The 21,071-nt window shown below is 36.6% G+C and overlaps 1 protein-coding gene across 16 annotated transcripts in view; it reads left to right on the forward strand.

The window, feature by feature from the left end:
• The window catches only part of ATRNL1 (attractin like 1), a 519,237-nt gene that overhangs the window by 418,710 nt on the left and 79,456 nt on the right, over window positions 1-21,071 (forward strand). For 2 of the 16 annotated variants that reach the window (XM_080597607.1, XM_080597587.1), the window contains one exon: window positions 5,109-7,000. The exons of the other annotated variants lie outside the window; for them this stretch is intronic. In XM_080597607.1, coding sequence (XP_080453733.1) covers window positions 5,109-5,168 — 60 coding nt within the window. In that variant the 3' untranslated portion in view covers window positions 5,169-7,000. Of the gene's footprint in view, window positions 1-5,108; window positions 7,001-21,071 lie in introns of those variants that run through there. 16 annotated transcript variants of the gene reach the window in all.

Consider the following 21,071-nt stretch of genomic DNA (forward strand, 5'->3'; position numbering starts at 1 on the left):
GAATTTTTCAACATTCAGTCATCACTTGTACATTTTTGTTTTTTTAATCTATTTCATCAAAAGGCAAATATTTCTCCTTGGCCCTCCTTCCCTCCATTGTATGCACACATACAAACAAGTGTCCTCTGTCATCTTTTTTTTCTTCAGGTAGGCCTTCACTAACAAACAGTCATGAGAAGTGAAACAAATCTTCCTATGTAAGTTTTCCCATGTAAAACTGAGATATAAACTTTACTGCCAGGCTAGATCATTCTTATAATTAAAATATACTTCACAGATGGGGTGGGGGGATTGTTGGGCTGCCAATGATACAGTGCCACTAGGACCCGAAGGTTAGAAATAACCACTGAAGGTCAGGACATGGGGAGGAAAGCAGATCAAATCCTAGGAGCTCCCTATGCAAGATGAGAGGCCTTCAGTACCCAGCTGTCCCTGTATGTATGTAGAAGCTTTTTTTTTTTTTTACAAACATAAATCTCTTCTGGGTGTCAAGGCTTAATTCCATATGTCTTTACACTAATACACATCAAATCTTTCTAATCAAGACACATTAGTAGAGAGGCTGTGTTTTGTTTTTTTTTTATTATTCTGAAGAACTTTTCTCAAACCATTTTTGATGTAGGATAAGGAAAATGTATTCCTTTCATCATGCAGTTTACTTGTAAACTGTCGTGTTCTTAACGGATCTTCTTGAATATAAGTTGGTTTCATTTTCATCCAAATCTTTTCAATAAAGAGTAGATAACTGTAACTCTAATGTCATTGATATCATCCTTAACTGTGTACCTGTATAAGATTTGGCAGCCTTCCCCCTTTAAAATCAGCACTTCTCCTAAGTCCTTTTGGTGTTACCTGCATGAAGATAAGGAGCTGAAAAGAAAAAAACAAAACAAAAAACTGCGTGTGAAGAAAAGCTTGGACTTCAGAAAAGCTGGACATTATTAGAGGTGGATGCTATCTTAGCAGAGATCTTATGAAATAAAAATGTTATTCCATATCCTGGGCTTTGTGCAGGGCTCAACATCCAAGCCCTAAAAAAAAACAAAAACAAACAAACAAACAAAAAAACTCTACTGCAGAAAAATTAGATCTTAATGAAAGTGCTTGAAGGTGCTGACTGATAGTTGCAAGTTCATTGCTGATACCCTAGAACTAGACTCACAGTCACTGCCAGTCTGTGACCTGCTCAGATGCTAAGCAAAGTAATGAACACGACTTAACATCCATCTTTGAGATGAAGACAGTAAATTCAGGAGGGGGATGTAATCTAGTGGGTGAGTGTGGTATTTTGTACTTCTCAAATAAAACTGAGCAATATAACCTGACAACAGGTGAGATCTATGCTCCTATTTCCACAATAGCAGATTAACACACAAAAGCTTTTTATGGCTGGTATGCTTAATTGGACTATTCTAAAATCTTTATCAATCAACAGGCAAGTCTGTACTTTAGCTGTAAGCAGTGAAAAGTCTGAGACAGGGTACCAGGTCTGCTGTAAAATAGTTCTAGGCTCTTAAGCTAAGGAAACAAAGTGTACTGGAAGTCCCTTTAACCAAGAGAGCACTGTAGTGTTTAAATTACTTGGTACTCGTTTTGTGGGAGCAGTAATAGGATTCCCACTATCATCCTGGCTGCAAAACTTGCATGTTTTCCCTTGTTACTCTCCCTGCATCTTTCCATCAGAGAGACTGATGCAGCATAGCTCATCTGCTTGTGAGTCATGGTGTGAGTAGAGAGAGCAGTGTCTGGAAGTTCAGTCATACAAACCATGTGAATAATGTCACTTTCCTTTGTGGTATTATGACATCTTGTGAAAAAATAATCAAAGCCTCTTCCTACTGCAGCTCTTAAATAAATATGACAGTAGGCAAATGTCCCATTGCAGAAAATGCTGGAGTCAAAGCAGGGCCCTAGAGCAGGACAATTATTTCAATTATCTGGAATTCATGATGAAAAACAGGAGCAGCTTTCAGGAAATATGCACAAGTCTGGCAATTGCTTGATCAGTTGTGACAGTCACTGCTAAATATCACGTCCCATTGGGTTTTGCAAGAGGAAAGCTTGGAGCAGGTGGATTATTTTAGTTACCTGTGCACCATCACAGGAGCGCAGTGTGGCTCTCTGGAGATCAAACGCCACCAACTGCTTGATTAAGTATGACATCACTGGCTAATATCACAAGGCCGTAAGTAATCGCAGTAGAGGCAGAAAGAGTGCACAGAGCAGATGGATTGTTTCAATTATTTGGGCCCCTTGATGAATAAGAACTTCAACTGTCATCAGCAGATCCTGTGGCAGGCAAGCAATAACTGCATTGCTATGACATCACTTTAAAATCTGTTATGGCTTAAGTATTTCAACAGCTGTAAAGCTTAGATTTGTCTTAGCATTGACTTGACCCATAGCTAGCTTTAGTGCTGAGAACTGAACACTGAGAAAATTGTGAATGCTTCCAAGCACGTCATGGTATTTCAGTTTGTTTTCACCACTGCAGGGGAAACATTGAACCAGCACCAGGCTCACTCTTGGTACAACTCTATTTTTCTTTTTTCTTGTATTTAATTTTTCAGGAGGAGACAGCAAGGGAAAGCTAAGGTCTGCTTTCTGTCAGATGCCAGGACAGAATGCAATAGCTTAGATCTGTTTATTCATAAACTTGGGAAGGCCTGAGCATCCAGAAAATGATCCTTAATTGGATAATATGCTAGGTCGAAAATCTGATAGGCCTGAAATTTTTGAGGGGAAAAAATGACCTAAGAGTGCACTCTCATTTTGCTTTCTGTCTGCAGCCTGTAGGAAATCCACCTTAAACTTGTTTTAACATCAAGACAAGTGTAAAATAAAAATTGTTTGCTTTTACAAGAAGGTACGTGGCACCTTATGTCACTCTCCTGTTTCAGCTAAAATTGTTTGACTGTAGTGCACGGAAATCTAGCTTTCAACCCCCCCCCCCCCCCCCCCCCCCAAAAAAAAAAAAAGCTGTAGAATGGAGTACACTTCAAAGAATTAATAAACTTTGAAGCGTAGAGGTTTTTACAAACCAAATCCCATCTAAATCTGATAAGACTTAAAGTCAGATCTGCTCTGGTCAGGCCTCGAAGGCAGAAGAGAGAGTCAATAAGAAGCTTGTTAGAGCTACATATGTTAGCATATTACAAAAAGTTAATGTTACAGAGGATTTGATTTCTGCCCTCTTAAGTGCCTTTAACTTCACCTCAACACAGAAATGATAGAAAAATATTTTCTCTAAGTAATTAACCCAGTTATGTAAATGTAGCTTGGGGGGGGGAGGGACAGGGTGGCATCATTTATACTGGAAAACAAATGACACTTTCTAATCACTTTAATCCTTTCTACTCTTAAAGTGAGACTAAATAGGCCAATAATAGGAATATCAAGAAGATGATTTAACTATATTAATTCTAGAAAATATGAAACAGAAATTAAACGTTTTGTGGAGGCTGAGTAGAGTTAAAGTGAAAACCTCTTCTTTCCCTATCATATCTCTTTCAGACCAATTAAGGAAGGTATTGATTACATTCTGTCTTAGGAGAAAGTAATCCTCATTAGTATCCTTTATCTGACCTGTCCTTTTCCCATTACAGGGGAAACAACTTCTAATTTAAGATCAAGAAATTACTTTTGAGAGGAACAAATATCTCAAACCGATGAGGAAAATTGAGCTTTTTCTCCATTTGCTACTGACCTGAAATCTGCAAAGTACTAAACACTTGTCACTTCTGGTCATTTCTACCCCAAATTGAATAGAAATTACCAAGAAAGCTTTGTCTGGCTTTACAACTTTAGAATGAGTGACACTTTTGTGGCATTCACGTGACTGCTTGAGGTTTTTTTTTTTTTTTTTTGTAATCTTCTGACCATCTAGTTGATATTGTTAACTCAGTATAGTTCAGCTGTTGTGCAGCCTGCTCTTCCATTCAGATCAGGTTTGTCTGTCCCTGAAAAGCTTTGAGTCAGAATGCTAATAGTTCCATTTTTAGCTTAAAAATCATGATACTTTAAAATATTAGGGTTGAATTATACCCTTTCTCATCTGTGATTCACTAAACTGAGACAGGATTATGTTTCATGCTTTTTCATGTAGCCATCAGACCTTGAAACTTTCTTTGAGAGTTTTTTTTTTTTTTACATATTTCCTTCAGAAGCTGCAGTTTTAGTAGTAATAAAAATATTTCAAGTGTTGTAATGAAATAAGGATAACTGGCAGCACTCTTTGCAGAGAAGGTTTTGCAGTGTGTGTTTTTCTTTTTAAGCAATGCTGAAGATCAGCTTCCCTACAGTTTTGCTTTGTTATGCTATTAGAGCGAGGTGGGATCTGAAGAGCAAGGGAAAATAAGATATTTGGGCAAATGGAAGAAAGGAATGGGTGAATACGTAGCTCAGGGAAGATTGGTGTGTGTGAAATGAGCAGAGAAATGTTTGCAAGACTTTATTTAAAGAAATATCAGATGAAGGAAAATTTAAGCAAACTAGATGTAGAATACTGATGGACAGAAGGGAGTGTAGGATTGGTTTTGAAACCAAGATTAACTTGCGCTTTTTTAGGTAATCACAAACTGCAATTGCATGTTTTTACTTCTTGTTATAAATTGTTCTATAACGTTCCTGAGCACTATACATGTCTTACTTCCTCACAGGGGAAACTCTGGCTGTACCTTGTCCAGTAAGGCAATTTGACTGGATACAGGAATCTTCTCATATTCTTGAGTTTTATATTCAAAATATTTTATAGTACTGTAGTATATGCATAGGGTCTTACATAATTTTTAGCACTTTAAAAAACCACTAGCTTTTTTATTTATTTATTATTATTTTAAACTGTGCTGTCAGTGCAGTGAAATGATTGTATTAATTTGTGTGGCCTTCCAGAAAACCTGTTTTTTCTTGGAAGCCTTATCTAAAATAAAAGACCAAGCCTCAAAACTGTAGAAGTGGTTAAATGTGCTGTGGTTTTAATTGAAATCTCTCTTAAATCATTTACCATTTTACACCTTTGACATAATGCTCTTGTACAGTGGTCCTAAAGATAAAGCCATTGAAGATTGTATTTGAAGGAATGAAGATAGTTTTTATCGGTGTTCTTTTAGGATCGACCACAAGGACCGAATAGTGCTCCCAAAGAAATACATTTGGATGAAGATGACTGAACATGCAGATCCAAAGGCCTTTTAGGATATGGTGAACCTTTGGCCTTGGATGAAGAACATTCTTGGATGAAAGAACTCCAGCTGAAAGACAAAGTCTTTGCCTTGATATTTGCAGAGATATGAAAGATAAAGGAAACAAAGATTTGCAGCTGAATTCTTGCAGGGTGCACTTACAGTGGCTGACACTGGCAAGCAGCCAGCCTGCCTCATTACTGTGGAATGTCACATCCTTGCACCCCTTCCTGTTCTCCTATAACTCCCCAAAAGGGTCAATTTTTTATTTTTTTCTGCTTTCTAGTTGCAAACTACACTAACAAATTTTAATTGCTAGGTTCTGCATTAAAACTGGCATTCTGCAATTGATGTGCATCACGTGTAGCTAATATGCAGAAAATTCACACTACACTTGGTTCACCAGAATATCATACTGTGCTTGTATCTGCAGCTGAACAGGTAGTTAGATAATACTCTTGTTTTTCTTTAGTGACTTACCCAAGTTTAAAATGTCAAGAATTCAGTGAGTCAATGAACTGACATTCACAATGTGGTCAGCCTTGACTACCTGGGCATTCGAACGGATATCTTACTCTAACATATTGAACTATGTTAAGTCGATATGGAGACATCTAGTGACTTTGTAAGTTTCCTTACTAAATATTCAATATACTTGAAATTTGATTATACATTTGACTATTTCACTTTTTGAAGTGTCCTTATTTTCACTTTATTATTAAATGCAGGTCTGCTGGACAGTTTTTGTTTAGATTTTTAGAATATGATTTGAACCACAGATTTTATATAATAGTATTTGCTAAGGTGACCATCAAAGCATGTTTGTATACTGGCATGATACCTGATATGTTAGTTAACTGAGGGATTTTTCCTTAATTTAGAATGTGTCAAAAACAAATGAACAGACAAAATAACCAAAACCCAGAGACTACGTAAGAGAATTGCCATACCAAAGTTTAAAGGGCTCTGTCTCTCCCTGCATCAGTCCCCACAAAAAGAGGCTTAATGACTTTCACTGGCTTAGAAGTAGGAAAAATTCTATAATTCTTCTGCTTGCACATCAGCTCACATGCTACAGTACCTTTTGTGCCAACTGGGCTTGCATAGTAGGTATGTAGAATTTAGACATCTGTGGTATCTCTGCTCAAGGACAGACGTGAATAGTAGCAACTATTCAATACAAACAAACAAAAAAGTATCCTCCAGGAAGGTAGCATAGGTAAGTCTGTCCTTATCAGATGTGGACATATTGTCTACTTCTTCCAAACGTTCTCTGCAACTTGTTGAGAAAGTTTTTCTTTAACAGCTACATCTTCATGCCCAGCCAACCCATGTCTAGCTTTACAAGCAGTTCTAGAAGGTGTTTTCAGTCGAGACGTAGACTTTTCTAAATAGTAGTACAGATACTGTCTCTTAAACCTTAGCTTTTGTCCTGAAGAACCGGGAGACGTTAACCTTTCTTCAATCAGTGATTTTGCTTGCTTGTATTCTCTTCTGGCACCTACCTGTCTATCTTCTCTCTTCTCTGACCTTAACAGGTCATAAATATTGTGCATGACAATTGGAAGTTTTGTTTACTGCAAGGTTTCTGTACTGGGCTGATTAATATAAAATAGTTCATACTGAGATGCATATGCATGTTTGTGTGCAAGTTATTAACATTGCTTGCATCGAGCCTATTGGAATCTGTATATACATAAAGGTATGACTAAAACCAGATAACTAGACACTGGACAGTTAAACTCTATTGTTTACTACTGAACTTTGATGTACTGATGCTGTTTTGTTATTTCCCTAATAAAGGAACCCTTTATCAATGCTTTGATATTGAATAGTGTTTATGGCAGAAGCTTAGGGTATTGTTCTAAAAGGAGACAAAAAGCCAAGAGACAGGGTTGGCTTCACAAAAGCAATATATTTCTACAGTAGTCACACCCCAAAACAGGTCAAGTCAGCCATGGGTTAACTTGGAATAACAATTTGACTTAATTTTCACCCTCTCCCTTTGCCACCATTAAAATTGATCATCATTGCTAATTTTACATGTTTCTCCCATGTCGGATAATGTTTCTGTGTGATTGTGCAGCCCTCGGTAAAGATGGGGCTACATCTCTTTTGGGTTAGCAGGGCAGTATCTGTTGTTACAGAGCCATGTTTCCATGTGTCCGTTCTCGATAAGGTATAAAACAACCCACTTGTTGGGTATGTTTTTGATCCATCTTAGGGCTTGGTTCTGGTGCTAGAGCTGCCATGACCTATCAAAAGTCTGTTGCTGCTTCTAAAAGGCAAATAACAGTCAAGATTAGGCCACAATATGTTTGCTTTTTGTTGTTTTCCAGGAATTCCTCTTACCCAATTTTTTCCCCCTCATGTTAACCATCAGTAGCACTGCTGTGTTGGTAAATTTTCATTGTTTGTCAGCTGGAAAAATGCTGTTTATATTCATCTCCTTGGTCACTGGTATGGCTTCCTCTAACTTTGATAGAAATTCACCATACCTAATATGCTAACTGCTTAATTAAAAGCACTGTGAATATATATATTTCAATTATAAAGACACTAGAGGGGTAATTCCTAGTTTTAAAACTGTGTAAAACCTTGTTCATGTGCTTAGAAGTTCTTTACTTCAATCATCTCACAGTATATCTTAATGTAGAAAGGACATGGGAAACAACTTCAGTAGTCCTCTTCTATTATTATTATTTATTTATTTTTCGTGGGTGGAGTGGGGTAAGGGCTCTTCCTTTGCCTTTGAATATGAACCTCTGTGCCTGACTGAAAACTCTTCTGCCATGGATTTGGAGGTGAAAGAATTCAATTTTTTATTTGAGGCAAGACAAACTTTTGTTTAGAATCAGTGAGACAAATCACATGGGGGCTTTCTTTTAACTTCTGTTTTCTTTGTCAAAGAAGAGCATAGAGGGTGACATATATACTGCACACAGATTAGGTGCTTGGTTTTGGGGATTCATTTATCATGGAGACAAAACATAACAAGATCCTGAGGCTGAAAGTCAGAGTTTGATCAGGAAAGATGATACACGTTTTAAAAAGCCAAAGTATTTTATTATTGGAATGCATCATTCAGGGAATATGATAGATTTTCCATTAGTGGAAGTCTTTGATCAAAACTGCTGATCTTTCTAAAAGAAGAGCTGCCTCAAGAGCAAGCAGCTGAACGTGATGCAAGAATTATTGAATGAGGGCTTTTTGTCCTTTTTTATGCAGAATGAGACAGATATGGGTACCATAATATCACAAATAGTAGTGGTTGTTGTAGAAAACAGATTAAACTTTAGCCGCAGAAGTGATGCTAAGAGAAAAATATTAATGGAGTGTAAAGTAACTCTACCTTGTGCTGCTAGCATCAGAGAATGTGTATGACGCATGCTACAGTTCAGTTTCTTATAGGTAATCCTGCGTCTGCACAGTCTCAGAGATGCCTGTTGAGGCAGATGGGCACTTTTCTGCAGGCAGGAGGCTAACAAAAAATTGCACAACTTTTAGCTTCATAGGTCAGAACTATGGGCAGCTTCAGGAGGAATGTGGTTTTTTAATAGTTAAAATGTTTACACAGAGTTAAATTCTAAATCAATTTTAGGAGAGGGACATAATTATCATGTTATGATACAACCTATGTACAGGTATGGTATATTCCCTTCACTGGGCCACTGTAGTTGTCAGTGGTGGTGTAACCTATCCAAAAGGTCCCTGGAGCATAGAATCATTAAGGTTGGAAGAGACCTTCAAGATCATCTGGTCCAGCCGTCACGTTACTACCAATATCACCCACTAAACCATGTCCCTAAGCGCCAGGTCCAACCTTTCCATGGTGCAAATTCCTAGCTTTAGCTGAATTGGGATGAATCTTGCCTGCACTGCTTTTGGACCCTTGACATTCCCATTTGTTGACATCCCCATTTGTTTCCATTCCGTAGCCTGGCAGTTGGGTGGAGAATGTTCCCAGGTCTGGTGTGTGGGACATGCTTCTTGTAAGATGACAGCTGAGAGCCAAGCCTACACTAGTGGTAACACTGCTCAAAAAAGGCTGTCTCCTAGACTTCAGTTATATACATTAAGCTTGTTTCCTGCTGTTACTCCTTAGTCACTAGAGAAAGAAAGATGTCTAAATTAGGTGCAGTGGACCATCCTCTGCAGCCTTTGTAGGTACTTAATTTTCCCAACTGATTTCAGAGGGTTTTGAGACCCTTTAAAATGCTCAACTATCTTCTTCATTCTCCTTTTCCCCTCCCTCCAGCTGCCTTCACCACATATCTGTGCCCCAACAACATGTTTATTGACAAGATTTTCCCTGTGTAGAACTCCCCAATGAATGAAGCATGTTACAGGATATATTCACAGCATCATCTTCAGTGCTGGATTACAAACCCACTGTAACATCAGACCCTACGTATGTTAGCCAGAACAACTCCCTTTGGCAATTCTGGGGATTTTTTTTTTTTTTTTGTAAATTGGCCAAACTACAGAATTAATTTTGCTGTCTTATGTTTTGTTATGAATGGCGTCTTCTGTACCATTATAGTCCTTTCAGCTGCAGCATATTATTCCTCAGATTTTTCGTTAGTGGAGGTGATTAATAAAATCTTCAGGTACTACAGAGCCCGCTATCCTCAGATACAAGGCTGTCATCAAGCTGTTGTACTTATGGACACCCCCGTGTCTTCTAGCTACAAGGACACTTTAAGTAAATACATTTCTAGTTGTTTTCTATGGTTGCAGCATTAATTTTTGAATATTCTGAAGTGTGATGTCAAAGGAAGATGTTTTTATATTTTAACTCACAAGTATGTAGTACTTGCATGGTTAAATTTTCATAGATGTGAATCTCTGAAAACAAGAAGTGAGGTGTTTTTAATGACCACAAATTCATGTTTTCCAGAGAACATCATTTTCAAAGTTCTTTGTTCACATTGGCATCTGGATGTTTTTATGGTCCTAACTTTTCCCCATTTTATTTTCGCCTCCTCTACCCAGCCCCCAGACTTCATTGCCTCCTCACAAGTTATTTATTTTGTAAAAGTATCCATAGGAAGAAAAGAAGGGATAGAAGTGGTAGTCAAGTGATAGGCTTCATTTTGTACCAAGTCATACAATTTAGTTTTCAGATAACAACAACAACAACAAAAAGCCAAACCTAAAATGTAATGCAAGTTGTCAAAAAGCTGACACTCTAAATACCAGAAAATATTAACATCTATTGTCAAGAAAAATAAAAAGTATGAATCACTCCATCTCCATGACACATTTCAAAACTGCTATACACAGCACAAATTATAGTGTGTTTGATGGTATCAGAGATAATAGTACTTGAGAGTTCCTCTCAGAGCACCCAGCGTTCCTACTAAAAGGGTTCAATTGTCTTGGCTTACAGTATACAGCTTTAGAGAAAAGATTAAGGTTCTCTGAGGTCATCTTTGCTAAAAATAAAAGCTGATAGAGAATTATTGTTAATAACTTCAGTCAAAGGAAAATGCTTTTTATTTTTTATTTTGTGTATTACATTCTTACTGGAAAACAAAAATTATATCTACCTGTAAAATAGTGATTTATTTCCTTAGTGCCTTACAGCATCTTTCCAATATGCTATCCCCTTGTTCACCAGTGATGCCCTGCATGATCCTGCAATTTAATTCCTTCTATTGTCAAGTTCCTTATAGGCAAATCACGAATGATTCCCGTGCTCAGCAGTCATGTGGGTCCTAAACAGAGGAGTCAGAAATATGTCAGAAAAGGCTAAAATGTAAAAATCTTGCTTGTCTGAAAAGCTTATGAGAAATTGCCCTCCTTTAGAAAGGCCATCACTTCCAATTTTTCCTTGCATTGCCCTTAGCCAGTGGTTTCCTGTGCTTCAAGGAGATGGACAAAAAATGTCACTGAGAACTGTACGAGATGGTAGTCTTTCTCTAAGTGGCCACTTGTAGGCAGCATCTTGTTTCATTTCCAGGGAGAACAGTGAGAGATGACAAGTACTTTGTTCAGAGTGGTTCCTCATGGAAATTCTAAAACAGAACATTATTAATTGGCAACACAGAAGAAAAAAAATGAGCTGTAAAAGCATGTGTGTGGAAATCACAGTTACTTTCAAAGAGAAAACTATTCAAAAATGAAATAAGTGCAAAATTAGTTTAAATTAAACAGATTTTTTGATGGATTTTTTGATGGATTTGTTTTATTTAGCTTAGATTTTCTTTTTGTTTTGTTTTGTTTTTGTGTGTGTGTTTTAAAGGACCCAACTGTAATTTATTTTAATTCATAAACTAATCTTCAGATTTCTACCTAAACAATGCAGTGAAATTTCACCTATACTACACGGAAAAGCACTGTGATATGTCACCACTGTAATATAAGTCATGTAATTATTTGATTTGTTATTCATGTGAAAAAAAAAAAAAGGAAAAAATAAATGTAATTTCTGCTTTTAATGCTGAATTTTACCTTAACTGCAGAGGTGTGGCTCCTGCCTACATAATGAAAAGTTTGGTAGAAGGATCCCTGGGGAGGGCAGTCACAAATTTCTTGTGGTTACTGAACATAGAAATGGAGCAGATACCAAAAGGAAGAAGAAGATTTAGAACATCTTAAGATGTATTTATTAATATATCAACCTAATTGGAAAGAAAAAAAAAAAAGTCAGCAGGGAGAATTGACTGACATATAGTACATCTCTTTGAAGATGAAAAGGTCATTGAAAAAGTGTTTTCTGAATAGGCATGCGTTGTGTGTCTCTGGGGTTAACTGCAGTTTTAAAAAATACAAACAAAAACGTTTTTTAATTATGTTTTCTTTAGGTTGTCTTCATTACAATGTCCCAGTTGCCTCTAGCAGTTCATTAAGAAATGCAAATACTGTGCAACTTGTAATTTGTTCTTTTGACCCTGCACATATAGACCAACTCAAAGGGATGGCAAGTAGCTGATTCTATTCTCTTTGGTGCTTGACCACCAGGATTGTGTCCCTTAATCTACTCCCTGATGTCTGTACAAAATTCTAGGAGTCAAGGGACTTCCACGTGCTGTTAGAGACAGAATTACTGAGTCCAGCTGAGTGTGCAGTTGCTACAGTTTTTGGTGTTTTTTTCTTTTTTAGAAAATGAGGTCTGATGAGATCTTAGTTTTGTCCAGTAAGTTCTACTTTCTTTCCTCAGTGAAAGAACAGAAGATGAAAGTAGGTGTAGATCCAGTGATGTTAAAAGGGTAAATCACTTCCTTGAAGGTGAAAGGTATGTGTGGATATGATGGTGCAATATGGTAGAATAATTGGTAGAATAACTTCCCAAGACAAATAACATAAGCACTGCTGTTTGAGATGGGTGAATAATGTAGGTTGAAAATTATGGTTGAAATTTTGGAGTCTGAAACAAATCGCAGTATTAAAAGAACATAGCAAGTGGCCTGCCCATATGGGTATAATTTCCACCATTTTCCAAACTTTTTTTTTTTCCACACTGTGAAATTACTTTCAGAGGTCCTATTCAGCTTGGCGCTGGCCTCAGTGGTCCTCCGTTTTTTATCCATTTGTGTCTCTCTGCGTATTTCTGTCATGAGACTGAGTTTTAGGGTCGTAGGCACAGAGAGGATTTCATTGGCAGAAAGCATGTTTGTGCAAAACGTTGATGATGTAAGCAGCGTCTTGGATAATATGGCCTGAAAATGAAGCTGCTAAGAAATCTTCAAATCAAATGTGGTTGTGTCCAGGAGGAAATCTTTTGCATTAGAAATTGTGCTGTAGCTTGCTTCACAGGCTTGGCAGCCCACACTCCCTCTGTTCTGTGTTATCTCGTTAACATTATTATTTGGGAGCCAGAGTCAAACACTTATATTGGGTAACAGTTATGACTACTTGACACAATGTCAGTAAAATGCATTTTTTTTTTTATAATTAGAATTTTGACAGGAAAGAGAGGAAGAGGCACAAAATGAGAAATTAGTTATTTCCTGTGCCTCTGTCATTGCCCACATTAAGCTTCACTGGTGCATTTTGCATGATCTCATGGCAGTCTCTTCACAGCAGCCTGTTCTCTGCCAGATTTAAAGACAGAGTGAAAATAAGGGGTGAGATAGAAACATTGCTGCTTGGCAAAATAGACCTTATAAATTTATTAAGTTGCAAGAGGTCTGAGACAGAATACTGTAACTCTATTTTTGCTGGGAATCTGGGTTTATGAAAATAATAGGAATTTGAGATAAAACTTTCCTAAATGACAGTGAAGTTTTTATTGTCCAAGGGCAGTCAGTTTGAGTAAATTCTGATGAGGTTTAGGGCTATTATAAATTAAAGGCTTTTTCCTGTTTCTGAAACAGAGCTTATTTTCTCACTCAAAAAGAAAGATTCAACCCCCAAGTCTTTAATATTGAGCTCAGATTTCAGAGATTGCTGATCTCTACCTACCAGCAGAAATCTGCCACTGGACCTCCATCTGGGACTTACACTGGTGTGGCTAATGTCTTGCTATTAAAGTTATGCTGTGTCATCTTGGAAGGAGGTGCTCATTAAGAACGGGCATGCCTGCTTATAAGAATAATCAAATAATATTTAAGGCTTTCGGCAAAGCATTTTTAATCAGCAATACTGACAGCCCTGTCTAAATTCTGTTATTTGATTTTTAAAACCAGATTAATTTATCACTCTTTTTCCTCTTGTTGTTTTTCCATATCTTTGTGCCTAATTCCATGTCTTATTTAGGTTATCCACACACCTATTAGTCACCAGTGAAATTAAAATTCCCACTGGGCTACACACAGTGCCATCATTTGGTAGGAAGAGTCCTTACACAGAGATGTTTCCTTTATAGTTGAACAGAAGTAAGCAAGGAAACAGAAATACAACGAGGTAAAGTTACTTGACTAGGGTTGCAGAACAATTAAGAGGCAGAGCAGAGATTTTTTTCCAAAATTTCTTGAGGTTGATTGAATCAGCTGAGATTTAAGAGTGTGGAGTCTCTCTGCTTTAGGAAGAGGAGATTTACAATAAATAGTAACAACCCTGTGACATTGCTTTCTTTTTATTTTTCTTCTAAGATCAGTGAAATTTGTATGAACTTTCTACACTCTTTCAGAAAAGTTTGTATAGAATTACAAGTAATATTGTAACACAGTTCTGTGTGTGCTCTTCCTTCAAGTTTGACACTGACAAAAAAAAACACTTCATTTGTTTATTTCACTGAAAGTGGAAACTGAATTTTGATAGCTAGTAATTCAGTCAATATTGCATCTTGCTAATGATTTATGGGCTTAAGTGTGTGTTTTGTTCTTCAGGCTAGTGCTGCAATCAATATGTGTGAACTTGTCCCTTCTCTATTTGTATTGTATTATTCAAATTTAAATGATGGGCAGTATATGGCAATCTGAGCAGAATTCAGTAACTCTTCAGCGTTCATCAGTCTCCTTTTCCTAACTCATGTCCCTCATTTAATCTGATTCACCATCTTTCTCTGACATTTTAAATCTCTGACAGCATGCTATGTTTAGACACAGTTGTGGCCTGTTCTGCGGATGACTATAGGAACTTCTTTTTGTTTTGTGTTAACAGATGTGTATGTCTGGATAGTGATCAGATTAATTGGAATAAAGTGAAATAAATCTAAGCTTTAAAAGGTCTGTATCTCATTGGAGCTGTTATAAAAGTAGATACAGGAGGTGAAGCTTGAATTGAGAAGTTCCTGTTAACACTGGTTGTGGCCACCAAAAGCACAACATTTCATCTCTCAATTAACAGGAGCCCAAGTTTTGATCTATCAAGCCCAACTGATTTTCTGTTTAGTCGTATTTGTTCAGAAAAGCATGCAGGTGGACAAATATTGAGAAAAAAATCATACTCAAGATTGCAGTGAATTTGCACAAATTTTTGCTAGAAATTACCCCTACATGTATGAATTTCTCATGACATGTATATCCTGTCACTCTAAATCAATCAAATCTTAATAAAGCCTGGATGCAACTATTCAGGTAAAGAACATGGACTTCCTTAAGAAAGTAAGGCAATATTCAAATGTCAGTATTTGCTGAATTCTCATACTCTTGTGCTTCAATGAAATATGGAAAAAGTAAAAGTAAAGATGATGTTATGTTTTATTTTTTTTTCTAAAGTAGATGTTATTGTCTTTTAAATGACTAACTAAAAATTGTCACCTGTATTTAAAGATAAAACCTAAACTGATTAAAAAAAAAAAAAAGAAAACATTTCTAATATTATTTTTCTGTATTCTTGCAAAGTTTACCTGTAAACTTTATTTGGGTGATTGCACTAATAGTGGGAAACATGCATGGGAATGAATAAATTGTTGGTTGAAATTAAGAAATCTGCACGTTTGTAAATACAAGCAGGGTTGGATTTTGATGAAACATCAAACATGGTGACAATTTTGCCATTAAACAGAGAACTATAGAGAAGCATTCATTGTTACAATGTCATACATTGTTACAGGGACTTTCTATGCATCTTTACTGATGTTCTCATATTAAACCAGTGCTTTCACAAGGGTCCCATTGGTTCCAGAAGTTTCTGGAACCTTTTGTATAGATCTTCCTTTTCCCACAAAGAAATGTACATTTTAAATGGACCCTATCCTGGGTATGAAGGTTATTAAGTAATTCTTCAGCATCTTTGTAAAGAGGAAATATATATATTTATCTGTATAAACAGGTGTATGTATATAGGTATATGCAGTCTGTGCTTGCATGAGGAATGAAAAAGTGCATATGCTGTAAAAGAATAACAAATGCTTGCTCATGTCAACTGGTAACTATTTTTTTCTGGATATTGCTAGAACTACTTGTGTGTGCATATTGATGATGGTAGAGCAAAATATATAATGACTGAAAATGGCTACCTGACTCCACCACTGCTACTGAGATCTGGAAGTCTCTCTCTGTTTTCTGTTATAAAGCTCCATCTTTTTTGCCTGTGCTTTTTGCATATAGAAGCCGTAGGATTTTTATTATTATTTATTTATTTTTTAACTCTGTGCTTTCAGGTAGAAAGTGAGGCAAATTAGCAGGTATTTGCACTCTAGGTGGAACAAAGAATCTGCACAGCTCTATGGAAACCTCACAAAGATTTCCTGAAACTTTATAGCATCATACTAACATCAGAACAGGATCCAACAGACATAAATGACAGCTCTATAATTTCACCTTCCAACATAATATTCTTGGAACCTCATAAAAATGCAAAATGAATTCCTGCTAAAAAATGTACAATGTTACATGTACATGTTACTCTCCTTATCAATGATGATTTTTTCAAGGATTTAAAAGTTGATGGAAAGAGGGTCAAATCACATTTAGTCTTGATAAATGTCACAGAAAAAAGAAAAACAGAAAAGGATGATTATAAATGGGATGTATGTGTTTCAAGTTGTACTCTGAAGCATTTTCTATTTGTTGTCGCAGGATCATTCACATTAAAGTCACAGGGAAATGGGTAGCAAAGTGATTCTTCTTCTTCCAGAAGTGTATTAAAACTCACTGATATTTCATAATAGTAGCATAAGGGGGAAATAATTGACTGTATCTTGTCACATGGGCATACATTATAATCTAACCAGAAATCAAACATAATCATATTCCTTTATATGAGATGTTTATAAGCTGTCAGAAATTAAGTCATAGGAGAATAATGTTAGTTCATAAATCAGTAAATGAGTTCAGATAAATAAATTGGTGAAAATGTGTAAATGCATGTAGAGTGCTTTTGTTCTCTTTCTTGGCTTGCTCTCTCTTTGCTCTTTTAGTATTTGTTCTCCCATTGGCTGAATGTTTAGTGAGAGGAATATATAAAATGTAGGATTTATGAGAGCTTCTGACATTTATGGTATTTTTGATTAACACTTTTATTATACTTGTCTGAAAAATAATTCATTATTTCAGCTTTTCTTTGTAGTTCTCTAAAAAGCTGCCATGATCATCAAATAGATCAGGGCATGTAATAAAAGCCATACAGGCAGTAGTAGAACATACTGTCATATAACCATTAAGACTGTTCTAGGAGCCAAAATGTTGGAACTAAAAGTATTTTTAATGACTTGAAATTGCTTGAAGTGCTTTCTGAGAGTTGAAGGGTGCTGATTTATTTATCTAGTGTACTTAGCTAAATTAATTTGGATAGAACTACTTTGCTTTTAATCCTCTTACAGTGAAATTTATGTTAATATTTTTAGATGCATCATTTTCTCTGAAGGATAGAGTTATAAGATAGTGGTCTGAGCATTGTCATTAAATAAGAAAACGTGAAAATACTAGCCAAAAAATGACTGCAATCTTACCTGAACTATAGTCATATTTTTTAGAAGTGACCTTGCAAGAATGCAACATTTTAAAACTATCTTCTCCTTCTCTGTTTAGTTAGTCTTTTAATATGGCAAGAGTCAGTAATGCAAGTGCATCAACAACTATTTAAGTATTTTTTTTTTCAGTTCTATATGAATGAATTTATTGCTCCGTCTTTCTCTTCTCTTTTTGCATTGAATTCTTTAAGTATCCAAGAATGGCCAGCTCAGAGCTATGGCCCTCATCCATAGCCTGACCCTGATGCGAGCCTCCCCTCTGTCCTACTTGCTATTTGTTACACTTTCACTCTAAAACTGATTTTTATCTGTAGATTGTTATCAGAATTACTAAAAGGAAGCGTACCTCTTAGTACACTCTGTATTATTCAGAGGGATCTGCATATTGTGGATGTAATTAGCAAGTTAAAGGTCTCAGTGTTTTTGATTTTACCCTCTTTTTCTACTGGTTGAAAAAGCAGACTGCTCAGCTGGATTTATCTCCTTGGCACCTATTGTTTGCATTATTCTACAGACTACATTGCTTCTTACAGGAAACATGGTAGCTTAATGTCCAAACTTCTTCCTTGTTAACCACTACTGTGATAAATCTGTCCTTATCAGTGAGAGTAGCTCCTACCAAGAACTTTTCCTGTCATACCTTGTAGCTCTCCCAGAGTAATTTTGCCTTGTGCTCTTCCTATGAGACTGATAATCCTTTTTCCTTCATTCTTTCGGAGCACCTTCACTAGCTGGATCTTTGTTGCAATTACTATAGTAACTGAATATCCTTCATGAACATCTGTCCCTCCAGAGGCAGGTTTACCTGTCCGCAGGTATGTGCTTTACCTTCTACATCTGCTTGTTTTCTTAGGTTTGGCTCTAGTGAAAGAGAGAAACCCACAGATTTAGACACAGATTGAAAAGATATTTGTTTGTTTCTGTTGACTCATGATTACAGATTTCCCACTGCCAAGCTGCACCACATTCTCTTGGCAAAAATGGTTGTATTATGCAGCCCAGCTAGGATATTTGTTGTCAAAGTCTCTGGGCACTGGAGAAACTGGGCAAGTCTCAGAAAGTTTAGGAAAAAAAAATCTGCTTTTGACGTTGAGTATCAGTTTTATACTTCCTTTTTGATGATCTAGGAAGTCCAAGCAGAAATATACCCCATAGCAATATATACGTACATATAGTATTTAGATAGTATAAATAGAATGGTCTGAGAGCAAGAACTTCTCATCATTGTCATTAATTTATACTTATCAATCTGGTCTATCTGTTTGGTCTGCCTTATTTTTCCCCTCCTTCAAAATGTTTAAAAAAAAAAATGTGAAAAATATTTAAAGATTTTTCATCTTATCAGAGAAGGAAGAACTATGTATTTCTTCTATGAATCATGTAAAAAAGATTCTGAACATTTAATGGGAAGGACAGAAATTAAACTTTTAGAGTGTTTCAGAGAACTTAAAAACAGGGAAACTTGGTTTCTTAAAATATCTTATAATAACCAAACTTCAGTGAAGTGGCATTGTGGAAAAATTTATGATTTTAACAATCTCATGGAATGTGGTATCTTTCAGTTTCTACATCTTCTGTTCTAGCATTTGCCAGGTCAATAAAAACGTTCAGGTATTATTTCACTCATAACTGAAGATTAGTATGGCAGGCTCCGCTTAATTTTTTTCCCCCCAACTTAAATGCCTGCATTGTGCAATCTCTGCCAAAACAGCAGTACCTAGGAACCTGCTTCTAACTGCATAAAGGGGAGTGAACACAGCAGAACTATGGAGCTATGGATATGGATTGCTTTATGCCTTTCTGTGAGTAGGTAGGCAGAGTTGTTTCAGAGTCCTGGTTTTCTTCATTGATAAACTTGATTTATTTATTTATGGATCAAGGGAAGAACTAAGAAATAAAAATAAAAAATCACTGGGACAAAAATAATGGTCAGTTTTTCTGCAACCAGGCATCGTTTTCCAGAGAAAACGGAGTCAAGAGAGGTGGAGAAATATATACTGCTTACATAAAACTTCACTCACCAACCTGTTAATCTCATATTCTCTAGGAAAATAAAGTTTTCCCAGAAAAGCCATGTATTTTATTTAACTGAGATATTTCTGGAAAACAAACAAACAAAAAACTCGTTTTGTCACCCAAAAAAGCCCATTTTCAGTGTGAAAAAGAAATGGCAATCTTCAAGCAATTAGTTTGTTTGACTAATATAACTAACATAAACGGTTAATTTGGGATAAATTACCCTTGGAAGCAAGGAGACATGCTAGCTAGGAATACATAGTTCGATGTTTTCAGTTGCTTGGCGATAGTAATGGCTTATAATATTTTCATCCCTCTGGATGAGGCCCTATCAACTGCACCCTTTACTTGTACCGCTTTGCTTGTGTCCCCTAGAACTGCTTGAACAACCCATTAAATGGGTCAGGCAGGGTATCCTACTCTTTAAAAGGCACATGATTTCAGCAGCCCAGCTCTCTGGATATGGCTGCACTAACACTTGCACTGGGAAACCCAGCACGACAGTGTGCTGTGGTGCAGAGATGAGAAGATAACACCAATTCCCAGCCCAGGAGCTGAGCAGTTGTTGCACCTGGAATTCTAAAGGGACTGGAGTAGAGGGTACTGTGCTCTAAAACCAATATTCTGTGTCTTTTTTTTTTTTTTTATGAAATCATTTACAGTAATTTTTACAGCAAAGGACAGTGCCATCCGCACACGATGTGTCACAGCACAAATTGAAGACAGGGCTATCTTTTAGCCTTTGTACTAAAATTTCAGCACTTTAATTAAAAAGATTTTCAAAAGTATCCTAAGGATCTCAGGCCCTGAGTAGCTTTGGCAGGGAAGAAGAGAACTGGGGCTCAGGTGCAGTAAAGCAAATGCGTCTGTAAGGGACAAAAAAATTGAAATTAATTTGGGCTAATGGCCTTACTTCCATACTGTCTGTGGTATTTTTTATATTCTTTGCTCATTATAAGTGATGCTCTATAAAAGAAAGCAACCCAAAAGGCCTCACAATTGCTGTGTGGTCTTCCATATGCAACCATAGAATTTTTGTGAAGATTTGCTGATATGGAAGAGTTTTGTTTGCATCTGAGGGGAAGGAAAGAAGTGAAATAAACCTTCCACTACAAGAAGGTTTAAAACATCAAATCTGAAAAGCAGCCATTCATTCCTCATTGCTTTCCCTAAACACAAATCAGGTGTCACCAAGTTCATGGAAGAGGTTTTAAAAACCTCTCTGAGAAAACTTGCTAATAACACTCTACTACTTTTTACTTTACTTTCATATTTAATGGCTCAGATTTTTTTTTTCTATTTAAGCTAATAGTTAAGCAAATTGTGATGCTAGCCATTATATGACTTCTGTGCTTTGTTATAAGTGATCTTTCACTCCTCTTTTTTTCTTGCTTTAAAAGCGCAGCACGGTTCAGTCCCGTGTATGTTCCTGCTTATAAGGTTGGCAGCGTGGGCCCAGCTTCTACAGGCGTCAGCCTGCTGAAGCGCAGGCTCTTTGGTATTACAGAAATTGGCAGATAGAGGTCCTAATAGCTAGAGACAAGGTTAGAGACAGGGTTCTGTTTGCTTGA

The sequence above is a fragment of the Anser brachyrhynchus genome (assembly GCF_964034855.1).
Source record: "Anser brachyrhynchus genome assembly, chromosome: 6".
NCBI lineage: Eukaryota > Metazoa > Chordata > Aves > Anseriformes > Anatidae > Anser > Anser brachyrhynchus.